We start from the raw sequence: 25,390 nt of genomic DNA on the forward strand, positions 1-25,390 counted from the left end.
ATTTTCTTTTATTCATTCAATCAAACAATTAAAAGATAGGAGTCAGATACAATATTTAACTAACTGAGAGTAATGAAACAGTGCTGTGGGAAGTTAGGCAAATGAAAACATTTATCCATTAGGTGGCAAGGATAATCCCCATTAAACATAACAGAAAATCAAAGATGTAAATTTCATCAACTTGATAATCCATTTACTTCACTTTATTTATTGAGTATAACAATAATTTGTTCTCTCATGCCATGATATATTCCCAAGATTACAATTGTATCTATTTCACAAATAACATCCAATGAGACTGATAGTCCAACTTCTCATCTTGTTTGTAGTCTTTGAAATGACTGACCACACCATCCTTCTCCAAAGCCTCTCTAATGTCATCCAGATAGATGGCACTGCTTTCACCTGATGTTATTTTTATCCTTATTATGGACAGATAGTGACCTGCAATGGTTCCTCTTCCCAAACTTGCACTGTTACATCCTTAGACTCCTCCTATTTCTCATCTGCATGCTGCTCCTTGACATCATCATTCATAAACACAATGCCAGCTTCCACTTGTATGGCGATGGTGCCCAGCTCTCCCTCATCACCATCTCCTCTTAGCAGCCTCTCCAAATTCTACCCCACTATCTCAAAACTGTCTAACTGCTTGTCTGACATCCAGTACTGGATGAGCAGACATTTTATGCAACTCAATGTGGAAAAGACCAAAGCAATTGTTTTTGGTACCCACCACAAACTCTGCCCCCGAGCCACCTATTCTATCCCATTCTCTGGCAACTGCCTGAGCAGAAAAACACACACTTTGGTGTCATATCTGTCCCAAAGATGAGCGTTTAATCTTGTATTGGTGCCATCTATTTTCACTTCCATAACATTGCGCAATCCATCCTTGCCTCAGTACACCTTCAGCTGAAACCCTCATCTGCACCTTGTTACCTCCAGATTTGACGATTCAAAAGCACTTGTGAATGGCATCCCATCTTCTATCCTACAATAAATTTGAGGTAATCCAAAACTTTGCGGCCTGTGTCCTAACTTGTGCCAAGTCCCATTCACTCATCACCCCGATGTTTAATGCCCTATATAAACTCCAGTTAAGTAATGCCTCAGTTTCAAAATTCTTATTCTCCAAATACCTCCACTTCTTCCCCTCCTTGGCTCTAAGTTCCCCCAGCCTTAGAACCCTCAGCGATATCCACGCCCCTCCTATTCAGGCCTTTTGTGATACCCTGACTTTAATCGTTCTGTTGTTGGTGACCAATGGCTACTGAGGCCCTAATTTCTGGAATTCCCTTACTAAACCTTCCTGCCTGTATTTCTTCCTTTTCAATACTCCGTCAAACCTACCTCATGAACAAGCTTTTGGTCTTTCTCCATATGTGGCTCAAATTTTGTTTAACCATCACTCATCTGAAGTGCCTGGGGATGTTTTATTATGTTAAAAGTACATGTGCTCAGTAACATATATGGATGAAATTTAGATCCTCTACCTAATTAGAGTTCAAACTTGATGGCAGACCTGTTGGTTCCAAAATCCTAGACCACTTCCTGGTAACATAGAAACCATAGAAACCCTACAGTGCAGAAGGAGGCCATTCGGCCCATCGAGTCTGCACCGACCACAATCCGACCCAGGCCCTACCCCCACATATTTTACCCGCTAATCCCTCTAACCTACGCATCCCAGGCCTCTAAGGGACAACTTTTAACCTGGCCAATCAACCTAACCCGCACATCTTTGGACTGTGGGAGGAAACCGGAGCACCCGGAGGAAACCCACGCAGACACGAGGAGAATGTGCAAACTCCACACAGACAGTGACCCGAGCCGGGAATCGAACCCGGGACCCTGGAGCTGTGAAGCAGCAGTGCTAACCACTGTGCTACCGTGCCGCCCAACTGGTCAGGCTCAGACTTCTTGTATCAGAAAAGTTATCCCAGCTCTTGCTGAACTATATACCAATTCCTTGGGAACAGATGGCATCCAATTTAACTGGCAAGTTCAATTTTCTTTGTTTTCCCATTTCATACTCACAGATAGTCAGTTCTGAACAAATTCAGTGTTTTTCTTCCTACTCATACCGCATAGTCAATGATTCAAAATTATAGCAGCTCTATGTAAAATGAATTATTTCAGATGCTGCTAAATTTGTCAAAAGTCCAAACAATTCAAATTTAAGACAAACACCAGAAAGTTGCAGGAATCAACCTTCCACTTCTGCTCTCAATCTCAATTTTCACTCCAAAATACACTCACATTGCATGCAAGTCACAACATACTCATTTTAGAAAAAAAGCGTTTTATTTTATTACTAGCTATAATTTCAAAACAATGCTTAACACTTACAGTACCATATATACAGGTACACGTATATAATAGGCATATTTATTCTTGTCAATTCTTGTGGTCACATTAAAATGGAAACTGACTATGTAACACTAACTACACACTCCTGTCAACACCATCATAGTAGAGGTGTTGTGTAATGACAGAATAACAAGTTTACATTAGAATTTATAATACAAACTGCCTGTGTCCACACTTGATAAATATTTTAAAAATCACAGAACACAAGGGTTTGCCTGTACACTGTTTGCTTAAGTCACAACTTCAAACTTTGCTTCCCAATTCAAGACTCCAGCTCAACTTGAATTCCCAAATGCAACGCTAGAAGAGATTGGCCATTATCCTTCAAATCCGTGAACACATTGAATTCTATAAACAATAGTTCCCTAAAGGAATGTGATTATGACGAAAGCTTGCGTTTGGAGTGCCTTTAATATACATCGAAGTTCCAGGCTGTTTTCCTTCTATTCATTCATAACATGTTGACATTGCATGAAAGGTAAACATTTATTACCCATCCCAATTGCCCTCGAAGGTGGTAGTGACAACCAAGTGCTTGGTAGGTGTTTTCGGCGGTTAGTTAAGAGCAATTCTTATTGCTATGGGTCTCAAGTCACTAAAATTAAAGGCTTGTTCTCTCAAACAACCATATCCCCAGCCAAACTGTTCCAGTCCAGCTGTAAAACTGGTATCTACTCGACAAGCGGAAAATTGGCCATGTATGTGCTGTACACAAGAAACAAGGCAAACCCAACCCGGCCAATTACAGCCCCATCAGTTTACTCTCAACCATTGAGAAAGCGATGGAAGGGGTCATTAACAGCGCTATCAAGTGGCGCTTAATCAGCAATAATCTGCTCAGTGACGCCCAGTTTGGGTTTCGCCAAGGTCACTCAGTTCCTGACCTCATTACAACCTTGGTTCAAACACGGACAAAAGAGCTGAATTCCAGAGGTGAGTTGAGGGCCCCTTAACATCAAGGCAGCATTTGATCAGAGTATGGCATCAAGGAACCCTATCAGAACCGAGTCAACAGGAAACAAGGGAAAACCCTTCACTGGTTAGGGTCATACCTAGCATGAAGGAAGATGGTTGTGATAGTTGGAGGTCAATCATCTTAGTTCTAGGACATTACTGCAGGAGTTCTTCAGTGTAGTGTCCTAGGCCTATTTTCAGTTGCTTCATCAGTGACCTTCTTTCGATCATATGGTCAGAAGTGGGGATGTTCACTAATGATTGCACAATGTTCAGCAGCATTCACAGCTCCTCAGATACTGCAGAAATCTATGTTAAGGCTTAGTCTGACATGTGACGAGTACCATTCGCACCACATAAGTGCCAGGCAATGACTATTTCCAAAAAGAGAAAATATAACCTTGACATTCAATGGCACTACCATCGCTAAAGCCCCCACTGTCAACATCCAGGGGTTACCATTGACAAGGAACTGGACTGGACTAGCCATATTAATACTGTGGCTACAAGAGGAGGTTAGAGACAGGTGTGTGGCGAGTAACTCACCTCTTGATCCCCAGAGCCTGTCCACCATCTATAAGGCATAAGTCAGGAGTGTGATGGAATACTATACACTTGCCTGAATGAATGCAGCTCCAACAACAGTCAAGAAGCTCAACGCCATCCAGTAAAATGCAGCCTGCTCGATTGCTATGCCTTCTACAAACACTGAAACCCTCCAGCGCCAAAGTATACCAGCAGCCATGTGACCATCTATAAGATGCACTGCAGGAACTCACCAAGGTATCATCTAGAAGGGAGGAGAGAGAGAGAGAGAGAGAGAGAGGAAGAGAGAGGAGGGAGGAGGAGGAGGAATAATCCCTACAGTGCACCGAACCTGCACCAACAACAACAATCCCACCAGGCCCTAACCTCACATATTTATCCTGTTAGTCCCCCTGATACTGGCCAATCAATCCAACCCGCACATCTTAGGACTGTGGGAGGTAACCAGAACACCCAGAGGAAACACACGCAAACACAGGAAGAATGTGCAAACTCCATGCAGACAGTCACACAAAGCTGGAATCGAACCCGGGTCTCTGTTACTGTGAGGCAGCAGTGCTAACCACCGTGCCGCCTGTGTAAGGGGTGATGTAAAATTGCAGAAATAGGGCAGGACTGTGGATTGGCAAAAGGATAGATTTAAAATTGAAGCCATCGGGGACAGGGAGCCAATTTAGGCCAGCTAAAACGAGGATGAAAGTCAGATGGGATTACTGTCAATGGAATGAGGAGTTTTGGACAATATGAAGATCATGGATGGAGGGTGTAGATTGGGAAGGAGCTGTCAAGTAATTGTGACAAAGGTGGGCAAGGTCTTTGATGGAACATTTAATTATTCATTCATGGACTGTGGGCATCTCTGGCTGGGTCAGCATTTATTGCCCATCCCTAATTGTTCTTGAACTGAGTTTCAAAGGCAAAAGGTCAACCACATTGCTGTGGGTCTGGAGTCACATGTAGGCCAGACCAGGTACAGATGGCAGATTTCCTTCCAGCACACTGGTGGAACTGGATAGAAAGAGAATTAGTAACAGAGTGGTATTGGGTTTGAAACTCAGCTCGGAGCCAAATGGAAGAATTGATTAGAGCATCTCGCAGGTCTGGTGGGCTGAAGGGCCTGTCCCAGTGCTGTATTGCTCTTTGTTCTTTATCCCAAACCTCGAATTGTAAGAATGTCTCACAACATGGCATGGCCATGTGCTCAAGAAAAAGTTGGAGGCCATCAGCAAGTGGGTTGAATTTCTTGAGACAGGTTTGGAGATTGGGGAGCATTTAATGAGGTGGGAGTGTGCTGGAAGACTGCTTGCCAAGGACCTTTAGCCTGACCTGGTGGGGGTTGGCCGGCAGCACTCAGGGGCAGGAATTCCAGCTTAGGGGTCTTTGATCCTGGGGAAGGCCCACACTGGCCACCTAAGTACCTGAGTGGCATTTAAAATGGCAGGCCTTCCCCAAGGGAGGCAACACAGGGCTCTCGCAGGAGGCACTTGTTATCTGGATGAAATTCCACCCTGTATTTATAAAGCACACAGCTGAGGAATAGGATGACTCCTGGAGGAACTCAGGAGGTGACCGTGCATAAACTGGAGAAATATTGCTGAGGGTGCACTGGACACTCGGACAGGCAGGCGTTTAACCATACGTAGAAGGTGCACTCAGAAGGAGCTGAGAACGAGTGCTGGAGGTCCAAGTGGACAATAGTGTCAAATCCTGTGGGAACGTCACGGAAAACTACAAAAGGTAAAGTACTTCTTGCAGTCAGAGTTGGCAACTTTGAATTTGTCCATGCCACTTGACCAAAGACAAGAAGAGCTCAAATGTTGGCAGAATTGGAAGAGACAGAATGGTCAAGGTTGGCATTGAGGAACGAATGACAAACTGGTTTTAAAAGGCGGCGGACAATGCATTAACAGACTATGTTGACAGACCCTAGTGGCAGGAAAAGTAGTCGAGTAGTCAGTCATGTGAGGAGTTGCACTAAAAAAAAAGTGAATTTGTTTTTTTTAATTTATTAGTGTCACAAATAGGCTTACATTAACACTGCAATGAAGTTACTGTGAAAATCCCCTAGTCGCCACACGCCAGCGTCTGTTCGAGTACACTGAAGGAGAATTCAGCATGGCCAATGCACCTAACCAGCACGTCTTTGGACTGTGGGAGGAAACTGGAGCAATCGGAGGAAACCACGCAGACACAGGGAGAACGTGCAGACTCTGCACAGACAGTGACCAAAGCTGGAAATTAAACCCGAGTCCTTGGCATTGTGAGTCAGCAGTGCTAACAACTGTGCCACCCAGCAGACAGGGGAGGGATGCTGCTTGGTTAAGTTGAGAGGGACACCTGAGGCAGTTGCTCAGTTGACTTCAATCCTCAAGAAGAAATCTATGAGCTTTTCATAATTGGTGTTAGGGGGCAAAGGGTGGACATCAGTTTAACACTGACGTGCATGTGAATGCAACCCAGAATTTATGATCATGCAAGTGGTTGATGGTGTGATTTTGTAAGAGGTTGAGGAAATATTGATGGCCAATCTCAAAATCATATTTAGCGAATGCTCTCACAGGAAGTAAAGCTAATAAAACTTCAATACCAATTTATTGGCATCAGAGATAGGTCATTAGAGCGGATGTATCAATGGAAAAAGTCAAACTGAGGTTAAGATGAGATAAATCATCATTCTCACAGGTTTGTATTCTAACTCACCAGACAAGGTGACCACCCCCACAGTAATTCACTAGCTGGGGCAACCAAAGGACCTATAGCAAATATCTGCTCATTACTAGACGTGTGCTAGACTCTAATACAGGATTACTCCAAACCTTGGGAGCTATGTAAATGGTGACATCCCCATTCAGTGTTATATTTTATTGGTGACGGGGAAGTGGCAGGGTGGGAAGGAAGAGCATGAGAAGAAAGCTGAACTATTCCTTTGTTCTTTGTAAAAAATAAAACTAGCACAAATCTTTCAAAACAGTGCTGTCAAATACTCAACCTGCAACAACGCGTGTACTAATATTATATTAATATCTTGCACACAAGATAGGTAAATGTATTTTTTGTGCCATAATGTAAAACTTTAGCATTCCTCATTCATTGAGGTTTGAAATACTGACATAAATTTATCAGCTGCTGCACACCTTCTGGGTTTTTATCCAGCAACAGTAAATGATACACTGATTTCATCAGAGTGATTGCTGAGAAGATTGAATCACACAATGAGAAATGCCAACAGTGGCCCTGCCGTCTGTCCAGTATGTGGCTATACACTGCTTGCTCTTCACGTGTCATGCCCTTTCGAAGCTGCTCAGTTATGCAGGTCTGCAGCAGTTATTGGTCAAACTGACACCACTGTGTGGAGCACGGAGCTCTCAATGTTGCTGATGCTTCCATAGTAAAGGTTTCATCCACTGTGTACCCTTTTTGTACATGACAAATAAGCAGTAACCAAGGAAATAATGTACGCACACAGAAGAATCTAAGAAAAGCTTGGCACACATTCTGTTCCATATCTTCACATCTCACCAGCCAATGCAATAAAAGGTTGAAGTACACCTGCATACTTAATTAGAATACAAGTATTGACATTGCATGCTTCATAACAGTGTCCAGTAAGTGACCAAAAATGCCATTAACCCTATCTGGATTCTCATGAATCACATGCTGTCACTAGCTTACATATTGGACAACACTGTTTCAAAATTACATTAAAATCTACTTTGCTGATTGAATTCATAAAGGAACATTTCTTCAAATTGAAATTACAAGTTGCATGTCCAAATTAAAATGCTCGCCTCACTTGGCCTCTAAAATAAAAGTAATTAACACAACTTTAACTATATAACAGGATCCATTTATAGATCCATGTAGAAGAGACTGTTGGGTAAAAGTAATCTGGTTAAATAACCAATCTCAATACTGGAATTATAGATGGCTGAAATTGTGCTATGGGATAATGTATAGGGCGAGGATCACCATGAGAATTTTGACCAATTAATGCCAAAATATACTGTGGCAGGGCCAATTTCCTTAAAGTAAAAGCAAAGTACTGCAGATGCTGGAAATCAGAAATAAAAACAGAAAACACTGGGAAAACTCAGTAGGTCTGGAAGCAACTGCAGAAAGAGAAACAGAGTTAATGTTTTGAGTCCAATGTGACTCTTCTTCAGAACTCTGAACTCTTGCTGAGTTTTTCCAGCTTTTCCTTCCCGTCTTTGGAATCCCATTATATTCTTCAAACTAATAGCTAGCTACACAAGATAAAGGAAATTTTGCCCCCACATGCCACACCTTATTAGTTACACTTTTAGCCAAGATCATTTGTTAATAATGCATTTTTTCTTCACAGTGTGATTCATTTTTAAACATTCAACTTGTTCATGTAACAGGAGCCTTACAAGAGCTGAAAAGTTAACTACGAAACAGAAAGATGATGTTTAGTGAAAAATATATACACAAGACTTTTTTTTAAATCACGCAGAAGTAGACTGCTGAGTTGTAACCCAAGAAGAAGATTTTGTATCATAAAAGATCAAATTAATCAGCACAACTTCCAAAAAGAACAAATTCTGTTATTCCTGCACAGTATGTCAATGCATTAGCAAGGCCAGCATTTATTGCTTACTCCTAATTTGCCCTTGTGAAGGTGGTGGTGAGCCCCTTCTTGAACGACTTCAGGTCATGTGGTGTAGGTACACTCACAATGCTGTTAGGAAGGGAGTTCCAGAATTTTTACTGAAACAGTGAAGGAGTGGCGATATTGTCCAAGTCAGGATGATGTGTGATTTGGAGGAAAGCTTGCATGTGGTGGTGTTCCCATGCATGGGCTGCCCTTGTCCTTCTAGATGGTGGAGGTTGTAGGTTTGGAAGTTGCTGTTGAAGAAACCTTGATGAGTGTGCTGCAGTGCATGTTGTAGATGTACACACTGCTGCCACTGTGTGCCACGTTGGAGAGAGTGAAGGGGGTGGAAGGCCGTCAATCAAGTGGGTTTCTTGGCCAAAATGCTGTGGAGTCTATGCCATCACACACCTGACTTGTGCTCTGGAGGTAATGGAGATACATTGGGGAGTTACACATTGCAGATTTCCCAGCCTCTGATCTACGTGTGTAGCCACGTTACTGGTTATTTATATGGCTAGTCCAGTTAAGTTGCCGGTCAATGGTATCCCTCAGGATATTGATGGTGGGGGATTCAGTGAAGATCAAGCTTTTGAATGTCAAGGAGAGATTCTCTATTAGTGGAGATGGTCTTTGCTTGGCACTTGTCTGGCATGACTGTCACATGCAAACGTTCAAATTGCCATTCTGTTTTACATCTTATGATGCTATGATGCAAATTCATTTCACACAACAGTGCTATGTTCTACAGTTAAATAATCTTACAGGCAAGAGGAAAAGAGAGTTTTATTGGGAATGACTACACTGAACATTTCAACAGGAAATGTGTTCAGTAGTCTAGGACATAAAGAGCTGTGGCCCACTTTTTCTACAGGTACATCTGAACCTGTATTTACTATGAAATCACATTTTCCACTTCATAAGATGTCAATGAAGTTGTCTGAAAAAACATTTGCAAAACAGTGTCCTTACAAGAACTTTCAACTATTCTGAAAATGTGTCTGTGATTTAATGCGCACCTCATAAAACCCTGTCCAAGGATTCACATTTGTGCACAATACAAACACAAAGTACTGTGGGTGCTGAAAATCTAAAATAAAAGCAGAAAGTGCTAGAAATACTCAGATCTGGCAGCACCTGTGGCAAGAGGTATTTCAGGCCTGTGAACTGATGAAAGGTCGCAGATCTTAAATGTTTGCTTTGCCTGTCCCTCCACAGATGCTATCAGATCTGCTGACTATTCCCACTTTATTTAGGAATGTTTATTGTTCCCTGTATTTCTCCAAAACCTGACAATTAGAAGGTATTTGTTTAATTTCTTGGGTTTCAAAGCACAAACATTCATGCAACGTCGGTTAAAAGGCCAAGGCTACCATAACTGCAGGTCCATAACTAAAGCTTATTTATTAAAGATATTTAGCACCTTGACAATTGCAACCACCCATAGTATTGCTTCCTAGTTAGTGATCCACTGGGTGAGAAAGTAGATCTGAAGGGTTTACACCTCAAGATTGGAGATGGTGGGATGGGAAAAGCACAGTGGCACCAGGACCCCGAGGACAAGAGGAGGAATTAACTAGACAGAGCTCATGATTGAAATCTGCAGAAAGTATCAGTGTGTGATCATTACGACTCGAGTCAGTTGAAATTGTCACCTCCCAAATGATTGAGCAGCCCAGTGGCATTTCGAAGCTCCAAGAAGAACAGCCTCTTGTATGAGACATTATTGAGCTGCTGGCTCTAATCAGCATTTGTTGCTGCATATGAGAGGAGGCAGCATGTGTGAAAAGCAATTGAAGTAGCATATTCCAATTATTAACAATTAACTCTAGGGCATGTTTCAGACTAGGGAAAAAATGCTCTTGTAAAACTTAAATTTCTAGCTCCTGTTTGATAATGAAATTAGCTGCATAGCAAGTTAAAACTCTTTGGGATGGGACAAATCTCGGTCTTAAACTTCAATTATTCCATGAGGTGAAAGATGACCCAAATATTCTGAAGATATGAAAGGCATTCAAGTGTTAGCTATACATATGCAGACTTAAATAGAATTTCCATAGCAATAAAAGTTCATACTATACAAGACAGGAGGAGATGGAAATTTTCAAATGCATGATTCTTCAAAGTCATTAAACATTATTTGCCAATTCAAACTCAACAAAAAGGTATTTCTAAGGCAGCAGCACCAAACAACTGCTAGTAAAACAATGTCTCCTCTGTCGGGTTCTAAAGATTATCATTTCTGAATCATCTCCCATTATTTATACTCCTAAATCTTTTGATCCAAAATTGTTGTTGTGTAAGCCGACAATTCTGCTGCCACTTGTCTGTCTGGCTAGTACTTTAAGTATTGGGAGCTGGTTCAACAACACCAGTATCCCAGAATCGATTTTTACAAAAGCCCAATATAAAACCAGCTTCAAATTTCACATGGGAAGCCTGACTTTATGGTCAGCATGGTGGCACAGCGGTTAGCACTGCTGCCTCACAGCGCCAGGGACCTGGGTTCAATTCCGGGCAGGGACCCGGGTTCAATTCCGGACTCAGGTGACTGCCCATTCTCTCCACACCTGCGTGGGTTTCCCCCAGTGTTCCAGTTTCCTCCCACACTTCAAAGATGTGCAAGTTAATTTGACTGGCCATGCTAAATTGACCTTTAGTGTTAAGGGGGTTAGCAGGATAAATACGTGGGGTCAAGGGGCTGGAGCCTGGATGGGAGTGTTATTGGTGCAGGCTCGATGGGCCAAATGGCCCGATTCTGCTCTGTGGGGGCTCTACGGGATTCTATTCTGTGACGTCGCTTCAAGCAGTTTAGCTTCAAAATCTGTTTGAAACTAAAGGATTGTGGGGGACAAAAACAGGAGGAACGCCAATGTGGAAATTCTCACACTAATTTTGTAAATTTTAGCTCATTGTGAAGTGCATTTTGGTGTAACTGTTCTCAAAATTTACATCAGTGCTTTCTGTTCTTTAGATAAACAGTTTACCTGCTGGAGTTCAGCTAGGTGTCATGACTGTCACACAAAGCTAATGAAAAAACTATTCTGTTCCTCCCTACCCCATGCTACATTTTATTTTGTTTTGAATCATGCTGGAACAAAGCACATCCTTTTACAAAGTGTGTGCACAATTTTGCCACATAGTTGATGCTGCAAATGTCACATTTTGGGAAGATCTTGGATTTGAATCCCAGTGGAATTTGAGAAGCCAAAATACACTTGGAGTCTATTCTCAACAGAGAAATCATTGATTCAATTTGGCTGGAATTTTCCAATCCTTCCTGCCAGCGGGATCTTCCAGTCCCGCCAATGTGAACAGAGATTTCAATGGTTCATCAACCCCGCCACTGCGAAACCCACAGCAGGGGATCTTGGAAAATTCCAGCCAAAGTTACTATGCCATACTAGCTATAAGTAAAGTCAAGTTTCAAAATAGATTGCACACAAGAATGGGACCCAGTCTCTACGGCGATTACAGAACAGATTTATCTTGTACTTTAAGATATTGCCCAAAAACATAACTAGATTGCAAATGCACCTTTTAGCTTTTTTTTTGCATGGATCATGGCAAACTCACCACTGACTAGTCACACCTGGCACAAAGCAAGATGGTTGTGGTGGTTGAAGGTCAATCATCTCAGCTCCAGGACATCACTGCAGGAGTTCCTCAGGGTAGTGTCTTAGGCCCAACCATCTTCAGCTGCTTCATCAATGACCTTCCTTCCATCATATGGTCAGAAGTGGGGATGTTCGGAGATGACTGAACAATATTCAGCACCATTCATGATTTCTCAGATACTGAAGCAGTCTATGTTTAAATGCAGCAACACCTGGACAGTATCTAGACTTGGGCTGACAAGTAATGTTTGGGCCACACAAGTGCCAGGCAATGACTATCTCCAACGAGAGAGAATCTAATCATCACCCCTTGATATTCAATGGCATTGCCATCACTGAATCCTCCACTATCAACATCCTGGAGGGTTACCAATCACCTGAAACTGGACTAGCCATATAAATATTGTGGATGCAAGAGCAGGTCAGCAGCTAGGAATCCTGCAGTGAGTAACTCACTGCCCAACTCCACAAAACCTGTCCACCATCTACAAGGCGCAAGTCAAGACTGTGATGGAATACTCTCCACTTGCCTGGATGAGTGTAGCTGCAGCAACACTCATGAAGCTCGATACTATCCAGGACACCTGATTGCTACCCCTTCCACAAACATTAAACCCTCCACTACCAATGAACGATGGTAGTTGGGTGTGCTATCTACAAGATGCACTGCAGGAACTCACTAAGGCTCCTTAGGCAGCACCAAACCCATGATTGGTACCATCCAGAAGAACAAGGGCAGTTGATACCTGGGAACAGCACTGCCTGGAGGCTATCTTCCAAGTCATTCACCATCTTGACTTGGAAATATATCGCCGCTCCTCCCTAACAGCACTGTGGGTGTACCAGCACCTCAGAGATTGCAGCAGTTCAAGAAGGCAGCTCACCTCACCACCTTAAGGACAACTAGGGATGGGCAATAAATGCTGGCCTTGACAGCGATGCCCACATCCCATAAATGAATAAAAAACATAACCATTATTAAAGATGCCCTTAAAGAACATGAAGTAATAGGAGCACAATCGAACTGTCTTCCTGGCAAAACTGACTGCATTTGCTTACTAAACAATTCATATCAAAATCCCGAAAGTTTGCAAGCTTAACGTCCAAGTGAATTTAAAAATGCACTTCTCTTGAAGTATTAATGAACATGGGCCAATACCACTATTATGGTGGAAACAAAGTACATTGGGCTGTTAACTAAATCTTGATTTAGTACTAAAATCAATAGTCTATCCCTTATTGGATAATTGCAATAAATAAGATAATAAACTAAAGTTAACAAAGACCAGATTATCCAGTGCAAAACCAATTGCATGCACTAACAGTTCTTTCACATATATATCCATTGCATAATAGTGGTCATATTCCAATATTTTAGGATCATAATGCCGGACAAAATATTAATTCTCAGCTACATGGTAGCAGATTTGAGAACTTTGCAATAAACAGAAACGCAGTTTGACCAACAATTTAGGTTCCTTCCATCCTGTCATGAAAACATTGTCCACCTAGAGAAACTGGTCTAGGAACCACAAAATTCAAACCAACCTGTTCAAAACAACCTGAACACTTACAACGCCTCAAGATCGGAAACATCATAAGTAAATCTGAGAATTTTGCGTGTAACAATTTCAAAATCATTTCCAGTATAATCTATCACATGGGCACTTTAATGTGAAACACCATGGATGATTGGATGGGACTTTCAACACCCAATTCCACTGTTGAATTACACTAGCTGGAAAGGATAATGGTGTGGGTATCAAAGAGGAGGTCTTCACGAGGCCAACGGCAGTACATCCCTGTGGACTGAATCGACAGCAGTATAAGCATTATGTGCGAGTCATACATTAGCACAGCTGTCCCTCAGGCATAATTACGAAATGCTTAGAACAGAGTAGAAAGGCGCAGAAAGAACCTTAAATTTCCCACCCGGTGCTATGGGATTTCCTGTTTTCTGGTGATTTACAAGGCAAACTGCTTATCTACTATACCAGAATGCGTTGATATAAATGTTCTTGAAAGACACACCAAAATAAATATGATAACCTAAATAGTTTCTAATATTAACTTGAAAATTGTTATATTGATTTTCCTCTCTGCTGAATTTGTATACCGATGCTTCACACTCTAATGATTGCAAGAGGGGCAGAACTTGCACTAAATTAGAGAAATATCTGGAGATGTTTGATCCTAGGAAAATAGGCAACTGGCCAACTGTAAAACAAATATATCCAAAAGTGAAATTTGTTAGTGTTGCACAGCTCCAGAACAACTTTCAGGTGGGTTTGAAGTTGCTTTCAATTCAATTGCTTTAGAGTGCCGTACCATCTTGTCAGTGGCCTGACCTAGCAATACCATACATGTGGATGTGAGAGATGTAATGATTACAAAGTCAAAGAATATCTTATGCTTTTTTAAAAAATATGAGTGGATTCTGTTGGGAAGAAAAACATAGATGTATTTTTTTCTATTTCTGATAATTATGTCAAACTGAAGCATCTAATACCCAGTTCTGAAATAAACAGTGATGAGATCACAAAATAAATGAAAGGGCATTGGAAATGAAATATTGCACCAATGTGATACTCACAACTTTTCCAAATATCTATAGGATAATATTGAGTGAGACTTCTACAAATCCACTCGACATAGTAACCATAACTGAATTCAATACACTCTTTACGAAGGCAATGTTACAGATATTAGTTCCTATTTTTTTAAAACTTGCTACTGATCACAGTTATGTTTATCCAGAACAGTATAGAGCAGAAAGGACCACTTTTTGTCTCCTGGTTTCTGAAAATACAACGGCGAGTTGCACAAGGCATTGGGGGCAGTTTGCACATCTGCAACAGTCTCCCCAGGAGAGAATGAAAAATTGGCGAGAAAATAAATTTCAATTCAGCTGTTCAAGCTTTGTTCAGTGAAAAGGTTTCTTTATAATTCAAATTGTGTCATTAGAATTCAGCCTTCATTTCAAACAGCAAAATAAAACTGAGTCTTTCATATGCTTCTGAAGCAATTTTATGTAAAAGTGAATTTATTAGGTACATGTTTAATATTCCATGCACACAACAGTTGAACATGTTGGCGAGTAGGGGGAATTTCATTCTCTCAATTTTTGTGTATAAAATAACATGTCCATCTTAAATGTGTTAAGCTCTCCTATGATGTTATCTACATTAAGTCAGGTGATATTACTTTACAAAAACAAAAGTAGCCAAAACATTCTGCCGGCAAAGATGTAATGTGTTTCTTTTAGATTGCAAGTTCAACGCTGTTAAGCAAACTCTGGATGAATTCAAATGTTAATTGTTGGGAGATCAACATTGGGACATTGTTCATAGGTTATCTTTGAAAGCACATGCAAATAGTACCTTGTATTTCCTATTCTAACAGAGCTAATCTGTACATTGCTTTTAATCTACAGTTTTAAGGAAAGCACGGTAAAAAATTTTGCATTATGCATGGTGTAATATCCAAAGATGAAGAGGTAGTGCATGTAAACACTAATCTTTCATAATATTAATAGCAAATCTCCCACGACACTGTTCACGGTAAGTCAGAGAATGAACTATTTACAAGTAGAAGATCATTACACTATATAATACTTAAGTGAGGATATATTGCCTCTTGTGGATGCAAAATCTAATTATTAAATCCATGCAGCAAGTTCACACAGAAGTTAATTAAGAAGATGCAGATATCCGAGCTCCAGTTTTGTATATTCCTACAGAGTTCTTTTATTCTACTCTTTGAAGTGTGACGGGAATGGTGTGCTTGATAAACCTTTTCAAGAATACTGTAAAACGCTTAGAGAGTCGGAATCAAATATTTCATGACATTATGCATAATATAATCAGCTATGGCCTGGAGTTTAATCCAGACAGCTGTTGATGTGATGGCGGCAGTGAGGGAGAGGGGGGTCAAGTGTGTTGGAAAATCTGATGTACATTACAAGCCGTTCACATAACTGTTAATGTGTGATTTCTGTGTTTCTTGACCAGTTAGTATCAGCAGGTGCAATGACAACCCACGTAATGGAATTGCCTCTCTACTGTTTAAAGAGGCGCTCCGAATGCACACACTGAAGCACTGAGCGATGGGGAGGGGAAAATGATCTGTTGCTGTGGAAGGTAGAGGACAAAAACTTTGTCATGCTTTAGTGATGTTTCTCTTGATATGTTGCTGGGGGGGGGGATGTGAATTCTGTAAAGGATATACTGTTCCAAAGCAATACCAGTGGTGGACACCACGCATGGCTGGAAGTGACAGGGGGTGCCACAAGAGCATGATACTAAGCTTCTGAATTCAATGCAAATAGAAATTTAATGACTTAAGCTGGGCAGGAAAGGGGAGAACAATGTCACATTCACCAACATCTTCAGTATATTACCACCTGACTCTGCCTTCTCAAATCTTCCTCCGAACATCATCTCTCAAACTTAGAGATCTGTTGTCATACATCCCTATCTGACCATTCACCACCAACACTCACCCTTATACCACTGATTACGGGTTTTTCATCATCACAAGAGCTCAGATACACTGGCGGGACTAACTACTGAGATTTTCACATGACGACTCATGGGTCACAAGAGAATAAGAGGCCGGAGATAACAGTGCACCATCTGCACTGGAGCTGCAGGGCTCTGCTCAGCTGGACACAGATGCCGTACTCCACGAGTCAATGAACAGGAGTCTTCTTGAGCAGCAAAAGACGATGTCCCAGCTATTGCACAGCAATTGGAGGAGCCCATCTCAAAAACGAGTGGCATGTTGCTGCAGGTGTTTGCAGATGTGTGTTCTTCCACGGCTTACTACATCGACCATCAAACCTGGGAATCATGCCAAGTGCATATAGGTCTTCACTAATGGCTTACTGTGAATGCCTCCTCAACTATATGAATGATAGCCTAGCCTTGGCCAATTATCAGCCCACTGATCTGCAGCAAAGCACGCTCCAGCACATTACCTGCTTAAGTGTAGTTAGGCCATAAGAAGAATGAATGGGACATGAAAGTGAGGACTCACCTCAAAGCACTTCCACTTCTCACCCATTGCTGCTCACCACCTCCCACCCACCATATTCAAGTCAGTGCCCAACATGGTGTACCAGACTGATTGAGTTGGAGTCTGCTCTTGTGTAGGTTGGGCAGCTTAGCCCTCCATCAGGGCTCTCACGAGCTCCAAAACCCTGAGGATGTTGGCTGAAAACATCTCAGCAATCAGCAGGGATCCAAACAGCCTACTTCCAACTCTGGTAGAGGTTGCACCATGTTAAAGTTCTAGGTAGTTGGACAATGCATAACACAGCCCTGTGTTCCAATGTTAGAATCGGAGGAGCCACATAGCTATTCTTCCTTTGCACTATTTCCCCATCTTGCCCATTCCTGGTTGAAAAGTGGCCTTTTCAGTTTAACGATGATAAATAGGAAGGCTTGAATTGACACCAAGTAACAAATGAAAGGGAAGGCGAAGGGGGTCAGGCAAGAGCTGTTCAAAAAGAGGCTTGGTTGTATGCAGGAATACATAGTGTTAATGACATGTGGGGGCAGGGAAAGAGGGGTGTAAAAGTGGCCTTTTAACATGGGTTCATGGTTTAGGTTCTACTGGTGCATCTATCCAAGTCAACTTTGCAATAATTAGGTCAGCCCGGCACTGCCCACATCAGCTTTCGCCACCTCATCATCATCTTTGTCCTTGCAATCACCCGAAGAGGCTCTGTGCTCTTCTTCCTCCTGCTGCCGTATAAGGTTGTGCAGAGCACAGCACAGCACGAGTATTCTGGACATTCTGCTTGGTGGAACTTCCAGGCAGCTGAAGCACATCTTCAGCATCTTGGTGACCTGGCAAATGACACATCATCCTTGCGGCTGACAAACACTCCTCAGCAATCTGCAGCTGCCTTAATTCCAACATGCGTGTTGTCAACTGTACCCTGCACCTGCAAGAAGCCAGCCAGAGCTGCAAATCTCAGCAGCTGCTCATTCTAACTGGCAGAGGAGAAATTGGCAGAGTTGCCTGCCCTGGCAGTCACCTGTCTGCCACCCACCAACTGCAAAATTCTGCCAATGTCCAAGGTGGAACTCTAAATTAGTGACTTTGACAACTACTGGTAATGAGTGGCAGGTCCAGCTGGCAGCAGCTTTAAATCAGCAGGCTGTCATCAACCTGTGCAACATCATCAGCTTCTTTAGTCACTGGTGTTCCAACATGTTGATGAAGCTCATATTTTTACATATTTCACCTGATATTTGCAACTCTGGGATGATCCGCTATGGCCTGAGGAGCTGCAGATTAGTGAGTAGCAGGCTGGTCCAGAGCCTGCTTCCCCGATTGCTGCAGATTTACAAAACGCAGATCACACCTCCAGAGTAAAGATGACACTTCCAAAGTGTGCAACCAACGGCAAACAAACCCTTTCCAAGGAGCAGATAAAAAAGCAGCTGTGAGCAGTTGTCAGCTATGAGTCAGCCAGTGTTAGCACTCTAACCTGAGTCAGAAAGTTCTGGATTCAAGATCACTCCAAGGCTTCAGCACAAACATTAAGGCCGACACTCCCAGCGTAATACTGAGGGAGCCAGACGCCTTTTTCAGGTGAAACGTCAAATCAAAATCCTCATCTACCCTCTTGGGTGGGCATACAAAAAAACCTATAGCACTATTTCAAAAAAGAACATGAGCGTTATCCACAGTGTCCTGGCCAATATTTATCTCTCAATCAACATCACAAAAACAGATTATCAGGTCATTCTCACATTGCAATTGGTGGGAGCTTGCCATGTGCAAAATTGGCTGCTATGTTTCCTACATTGCAACAATAACTACACTGACAATGTACTTTGTAAAGTGCTTTGAGAAGTGTGGTGGTATATAAATGCAAGTCTTTCTTCATTTACTGAGCACTCATTGCCTCAAAATTAAAATATTATTGGCTCAAGCACCCCTAATAGAACTGAGCATATGATCCAGGATGACACTGAAGTATGGGAGGTACCATCTAACATAAGAGACATTGCATCAAGGACCCTTCTCAGGTGAATGCTAAGGTTTGCACAGCACTATTCAAAGTAAAGCAAAGAGTTTGCTTGGTATCCAGGTCAAAGTCTAACAAAAGAAAATATTTTCTCACTCATTCATCTTTTATCGGGCCTTGCTGTATGCAAATTATCTGCTTAATTTGCCTATGTTACTTTCGAACTGCAGCCCGTAGTTACCAAGTAGTGCTGTGATGAGGACATGATAAGGTGTCAGAAAATACTGACGTTAACTAATTATAGTGCAATGATTCTAGCATTGCTTGAAGGAAAGTGGTAAACTCTGCTTAGAAAGACCTGGCTACAAATACTGCCAAACAACTTGCTTCTGTGTGTTCTCAGTAGGAATCATCAACATAAAACTATATAGGAAACCTCTACAGACGAATTTGGCTGACTTTCCTCTCTTCCACTCTTATTAGGAGACACACTGTTTAGATACCCAAAATGGGAATTCCCAATGGGAGTGCAAACAAAAATCAGCACAATAAAGCTGCAATTTAGCTCTGGATCCGGCACTGAAATATAAAAATGGATACAGCACTGGAGTCCAATACTGAAACATTACAGCTGCATAGGGGAATTAAGAGTCTCTCTTTTTACATGCTACAAACATATTGTTTTACTAATAAGTGTCTGCTATCACAAAAGCAAGTTACTGTGAAGCACTGAAACAATAAACTGCTTTAACCATTGTTTTTAATTGCTCTCAGTAAACAATGCTACATAATATTTACAAAACAGCCACTTCGGTTGAATAAACATGCCCAAAGCAGGTTATGAATTTTTAATTGCAGTTTCAACTTGAATATCTAGTTCAGGAATAGAGTACTCCAATTTTAGAACTGAATCAGTCACCCAATTTACTCAAAAAGAATGTATATGATGAAAAGGTAAATACTGAAATTACTAAGTTTTGAAACAATTCATCATATTTTCAAAATTCACAAGCAAATGCTAGGTCATTGTTCATACTTTTCAAAACCAAAAACCTCAATTTAACATTGTAACCTACATTCACAAAATACAGACCATTTTAGATAACCCCACTCTTTGTAAACACCTGGCAGTCTTCAGTATCAAAGCCACCCCAGCTTATTTATTAATGCAATGTAACCATTGCATTTTAAGACTTAACACTTCTCAATTAACTCCTTATGGTATGTTCATTCGGAAGGTGTTTAGGGATCAGATCGCAAGGAAGGAACAACTATCTCTATCACTCCGTTATACAATGCAGTAAAATACTGTCCTTTTAAGCCCAAGTGTTAAATAAGATGAAGCATACAATGTACACCTATTAAAATGTTCCTCTGTTGTGCTACATTTTATTGACTGCATACATCATGGATTAATAACTTACTGCCCTCTTATTCTTACTGCCCTCTCTCCAGTTCCAAAAGATGTCCCTAATTAGTTTAGACATTAGATTAAAGGGAAAGCAATGAATTATACAAACAATCACATTAGGAGCAAGAGTAGGCCATTCAGCCCCTCAAGCCTGCTCCGCCATTTGGTAAGATCATAACTGATCTGACTGTGGCCTTTATTTTCAACTGTACTTTCCTGCTTACTCCCTTTAACTTTCTTGTCAATCAAGCATCCAATTCACTCTTAACATATTCAATGAACCTGCAAACTCTGCTCTCTGTGGACTTATAATATAAATATCTTAGTTACTAATGCTTATCACATTTCGGAGCTTTGTAATTAGTTGAATTGAAGAGTTACCATATCATCATCAGTTATCATTTAATGATCTAAATTAAGATTTCTTCCAGGATATAGTTTAAATAAATCAAGTCAATTGACAATGGATTGTTTCTTCTTTCATGCAGAGGATGATGGCTACCTACTTTAACCTCCAAGTGTTCATGACTTAACAGATTCACTAGTTTAAAAATGCCAATGGTGCATTACTACTGACGCACCAAGTTAATTTGCCAGACAATTGAATTTGCTTATGTTTGAAAAATGCATTCTACATTTAACATTGACAAAGTTCAAACACATGCTATAAAGCAGTGGGTCTTCTATTGGCCACACATCTTCAAGGCTCGCAAATGGACACATGACATTTTGCCAATGATGTTCTCATACCCCACTACATACTTCTACTGCAGCAGGCTCCTGGAACTAGGTCTCAATGACTTAGTGCTACGATTCTGCACACGAGCTTCAGCAATGTCAAAAAGATGACAGCAACTGGAATCACGAAGCCAGCTAACTCACATGAACAGATCTATTAATTAATTAAGTGTAGGCTTATAACTTCCTCACATGACAGAAGCAGTCTTAACCTTGCATTTTCCTGTGAATGTGGCTGAGTGCAGATACTAAATTGGCTGAATAGTAGGCAACAGAATAGTGGTAAATGATTACTTTTCCAACCGAAGGAATTGTTTGTGAGGTTCTCCAGGGATGAGTGTTAGGAGCTTTGCTGTTCCTGATACATATTCATGATCTAGACCCTGATGTAAGGGGCACAAGTTCAAAATTTGCAGATGACAAAGTATTGCGAACTGTGAAGAGGAGGATAGTGCAGAACTTCAAAAGAATGTAGACAGGTTGGTGGAATGGGCAAAGACGTGGCAGATAAAATTTAATACCGAGAAGTATGAAATGAATCATTTTAGTAGAAAGAATGCAGAAGAACCATAAATAATAAAGTGTACTATTCCAAGTGGGAAACAGGAGCACAGGGACCTGAGTTTGTGTGTGCACAAATCATCGAAGGTGGCAGGACAAAGCAGTTAAAGTTGAAAGAGCAGGTAATACAGCATACAGCGTCCAGGGATTTATTAGTAGCCTATAAAGTACAAGAGTAAGGAAGTTATGTCAAACTTGTATAAAGCACTCATCTGTCAACTGGAGTATTGTATCCAGAACCGGGAACCACACTTTAGGAACAATGTAAAGGCATTATAAGAGGTGCAGAAAGAGTAATTAGAAAAGTCCCAAGAATGAGAAGCTTCAGTTAAGTAGATTGACTGGAGAAGCCGGAACTATTCTACCTCACAAAGGTTGAGAGGAGATTCAATTAAAGAATTCAAAATCATAAGGGGGCTTGTTAGAGTAGAAAGCAAGAAACTCTTCCAATTGCTGGAAGGATTGAGGACCAGAGGGCACAGATTTAATGTAATTGGCAAAAGCAGCATGAGGAAAAACAGTTTTACGCACTGAGTGGTGAGGATTGGGAATGCACTGCCTCAGAGTGTGGCGGGGGTAACTTCAACTACGGCTTTCAAAATGGAATTGACTTATTAGCTAAAAGGAAAAACATGTGCAGGGCTACAAGGAAAAGACAGGGGAGTAACACTAGGTGAACTGCTCCTATGGAGAACTAGCACAAACATAACAGGACAAAATGATCTACTGCGCTATAAGGGCAGCACGGTGACAGTGGTTAGCTCTGCTGCTTCACATGTCTCAGATCTGGGACCTGGGTTCAATTCCAGCCTTGGGTGACTGTGTGCAGTTTGCACGTTCTCCCCATGTGTGTGTGGGTTCCTTCAACTGCCCAAAGATGTACAGGTTAGGTGGATTGGCCATGCTAATTGCCCCTTAAGAGTCAGGAAGATTAGCAGTAAATACATAGGGTTACCGGGATGAGGGGGGGGGGGGATTGTTGGCAGTGCAGGCTCAATGGGCTGAACGGCCTCTTTCTGCACTGTGGGGATTCTATGAGTCTAACCATTGTGTGAAGTTCAAGCACAGTGTAGGTCGTAGGTGAGACTCCTAGCTTGTTGTTCTCTTCACACAACTTCCCTCAGAAAATACTGTGAACTTGTGGAAGGTTTCACCGTGTGATAGGCTGCGTGCTCCTGCCATGGCTACAAAGGATTTGAAAGATATTCCTCCTGTGTACCATATTTCGCCGGTACTTGCTTGACCACTGGAACTGATAAGATGCAGAACCATGACTGCTGCCAGCCGACTACAGAGGCAACTTACACTGAGAAGGAAAGCAACGTTGGAAAGCTGGAGGAGGAAGGAGCAGATAAGGAAACGTGCACAAAAATAGACTAGACCAGGGGCATCTATGGTTCAACACTGGTATTACAGGCCATCAGGATGCCTCACACACAAACTTTCAGAACACATTAAATATGTATTGTGATTGGAAATGTATTAAATCGGACATAATTGGCATCAATCAAATATTTGGCAATCACTGGTGCCACTGAAGCTGGCAGTCACACAACTTGAAGGAAAATTCTGCTTCCTGGTTATATTGGTATGTCCGCAAGTAGGGCGTTTACAAATCAACTGGAATGCTTCGCTCCACCAAATTCTGTGCAGTAAGTTTAAGTATGCAAGTTCAGACTCGATCTAACTTGTCAACTGGGTTTGCAGAAGCCAGTGTTACTTTTATCTGTGACCCTCCGCTCAGATTATTTCAATCCACGCCGCATTTTCACACCTAAATCTGTCGAAAGCATCACTGCACGATTTTTGCGTGATCCACAACCAGGTCTGGAAGTGCGAAGCCAAGAACTGACGGAATTTGTCAAGGATTGTTAACAATTTGACCATTTAAAAAAAACCTTCCATTTTTATTCATTTCGGTGAGGCAGACATTTGCATGCTGAATATTCCTGCAATGCATCCAAATTATTAATAATGGTATGATGCGAAATGTTCAATACACCTACCCCTGGCAGATAATTTTTTGGTGTTGATGATTTTGGCAGCGTATTCCTGTCCTGTCGAGATTTTCATGCATCGTCTCACCACCGAGAACGCTCCCCTGCAAACAATTGATCACATATATACAGATATATATATATAGTTCAAACAAGAAAAAACATGATACAGGTAGACAGCTAACGCTCCCCAATTTAGAAAGCTGTCTTAATCCAACTGGGTCACAAACCACCCACTAACTGAGCAAAAATAGCCAAATAAATCAAGGGCATCGAAGTCATTGAAATTCGTGTTTTCCAAAACACGGTGTATTTTTGCGAACGCAACATAAAGGAAAATAAAACATTTCAGGATACTCTGTGGAGAATCCGGATTTGTTTAAATATTTTATATAAACACTTTGCTTCAGAAAGCGAAACCGGTTTCAAAAGGAGATAAGACGGCAGATATTTAGCTGAATTTTATGCCGGGGTCAGGCAGTGTCCATACAGCATGCCTAGACATTTATAATTACATTTAAGAAAAGGTAACCATGCAGAAGACTGCACTCCATGAATGCGAACCTCCGCCGGAATACTAATGCTTATGGCAAGGATAAATTTGTTTTTTAAAAAAATCACTCCGGTGACAAGATTTGCCGCCGTACTTTCCAAGTTCCTCGAAGAGCTGGTATTCGTCCGTGAATCTGGTGCACGTTGTGGTCGAAGCCATGGTGAAGGCTGGCGACGGTGGCTGTCTAATCTCCGGTCTTTACAAGCGGCTGCTCGCCGATTTCCCTCCCCCCGCGATGGACAGCGACAACCCGGCAGGGACTAACAACCTGGCTCGCTGTGACACAACGTGCGCTCCTCCGAGCCGCCCGTCTTCTCCCTTACCCTAGGAGAAGGGGTAGCAGGAGCTGGCTGCTGCTTCTCCTGGTGGGTGCTGGAATGGCTGGGTGTGTGTGTGTGACAATGTGTGTGGGACCCAGTCAGTGTGACTGCACCGATATGTGTGTGTGTCTCACTGTCACCAATAGCAGCTCCCGGAGTCAGTGTCACTTAAACTAAACCTCTCTCTCTCTCTCTGTGTCCTCATAACATTGTGCTGCAACCTGCACTCAGTCTGTGTCTGTCTCTCCTCCCTGACCTCGCCACTATCTCCTCAAGATAGGAAGTATCAGTCTCTCCCCTACTGAACCCTCCTCAGCTCTGTCACTACAGGGAAATGAGAAAATAGAAAGCCAGCTCCGGACTCTCTCCACATCTCGCGATATATTTCAGTAGAAAAAAAACCCAGCCCGGATTACTACTGGCTGGGGGAGGGGAGAGGCTGACGTCAAGAAGTAAGAGGGGAAAACTTCGATTTTACATTTCAAAAGGCAAAATACTCATGAATAACACACATGGCTGAAAGCAATGCGGAGAGTTCTGCAGTCTTTTATTCGAAATGTTAAAGAGATTCCCTTTCCTAGTTCAGTTTATTCATGGCAAAGCACTTTCATTTTTTTTCTTAAGGTGGGCTGGTTTGCAGTGACAGATTATGTAGCAATAACCGGGGACCGAGTGCCCTTTTACTCATAAGTTCATCCATTGGTCAATCATCTGTTGGTTTTTTTC

The 25,390-nt window shown here is 41.8% G+C and overlaps 1 protein-coding gene across 14 annotated transcripts in view; it reads right to left on the reverse strand.

The window, feature by feature from the left end:
- The window catches only part of LOC144494088 (calcium/calmodulin-dependent protein kinase type II delta chain), a 344,749-nt gene extending 319,707 nt beyond the window's left edge, over positions 1-25,042 (reverse strand). For 13 of the 14 annotated variants that reach the window (XM_078213767.1, XM_078213738.1, XM_078213690.1 and 10 more), the window contains exons 1-2: positions 24,439-24,987; positions 23,801-23,895 (exon numbers count right to left, since the gene is read on the reverse strand). In XM_078213767.1, coding sequence (XP_078069893.1) covers positions 23,801-23,895; positions 24,439-24,503 — 160 coding nt within the window. In that variant the 5' untranslated portion in view covers positions 24,504-24,987. Of the gene's footprint in view, positions 1-23,800; positions 23,896-24,438 lie in introns of all 14 variants that reach the window. The other variant, XM_078213682.1, reaches the window with a different exon arrangement.
- Between the last annotated feature and the right edge of the window lie 348 nt (positions 25,043-25,390).

This window comes from Mustelus asterias, chromosome 1 (assembly GCF_964213995.1).
Source record: "Mustelus asterias chromosome 1, sMusAst1.hap1.1, whole genome shotgun sequence".
Taxonomy (NCBI): Eukaryota; Metazoa; Chordata; class Chondrichthyes; order Carcharhiniformes; family Triakidae; genus Mustelus; species Mustelus asterias.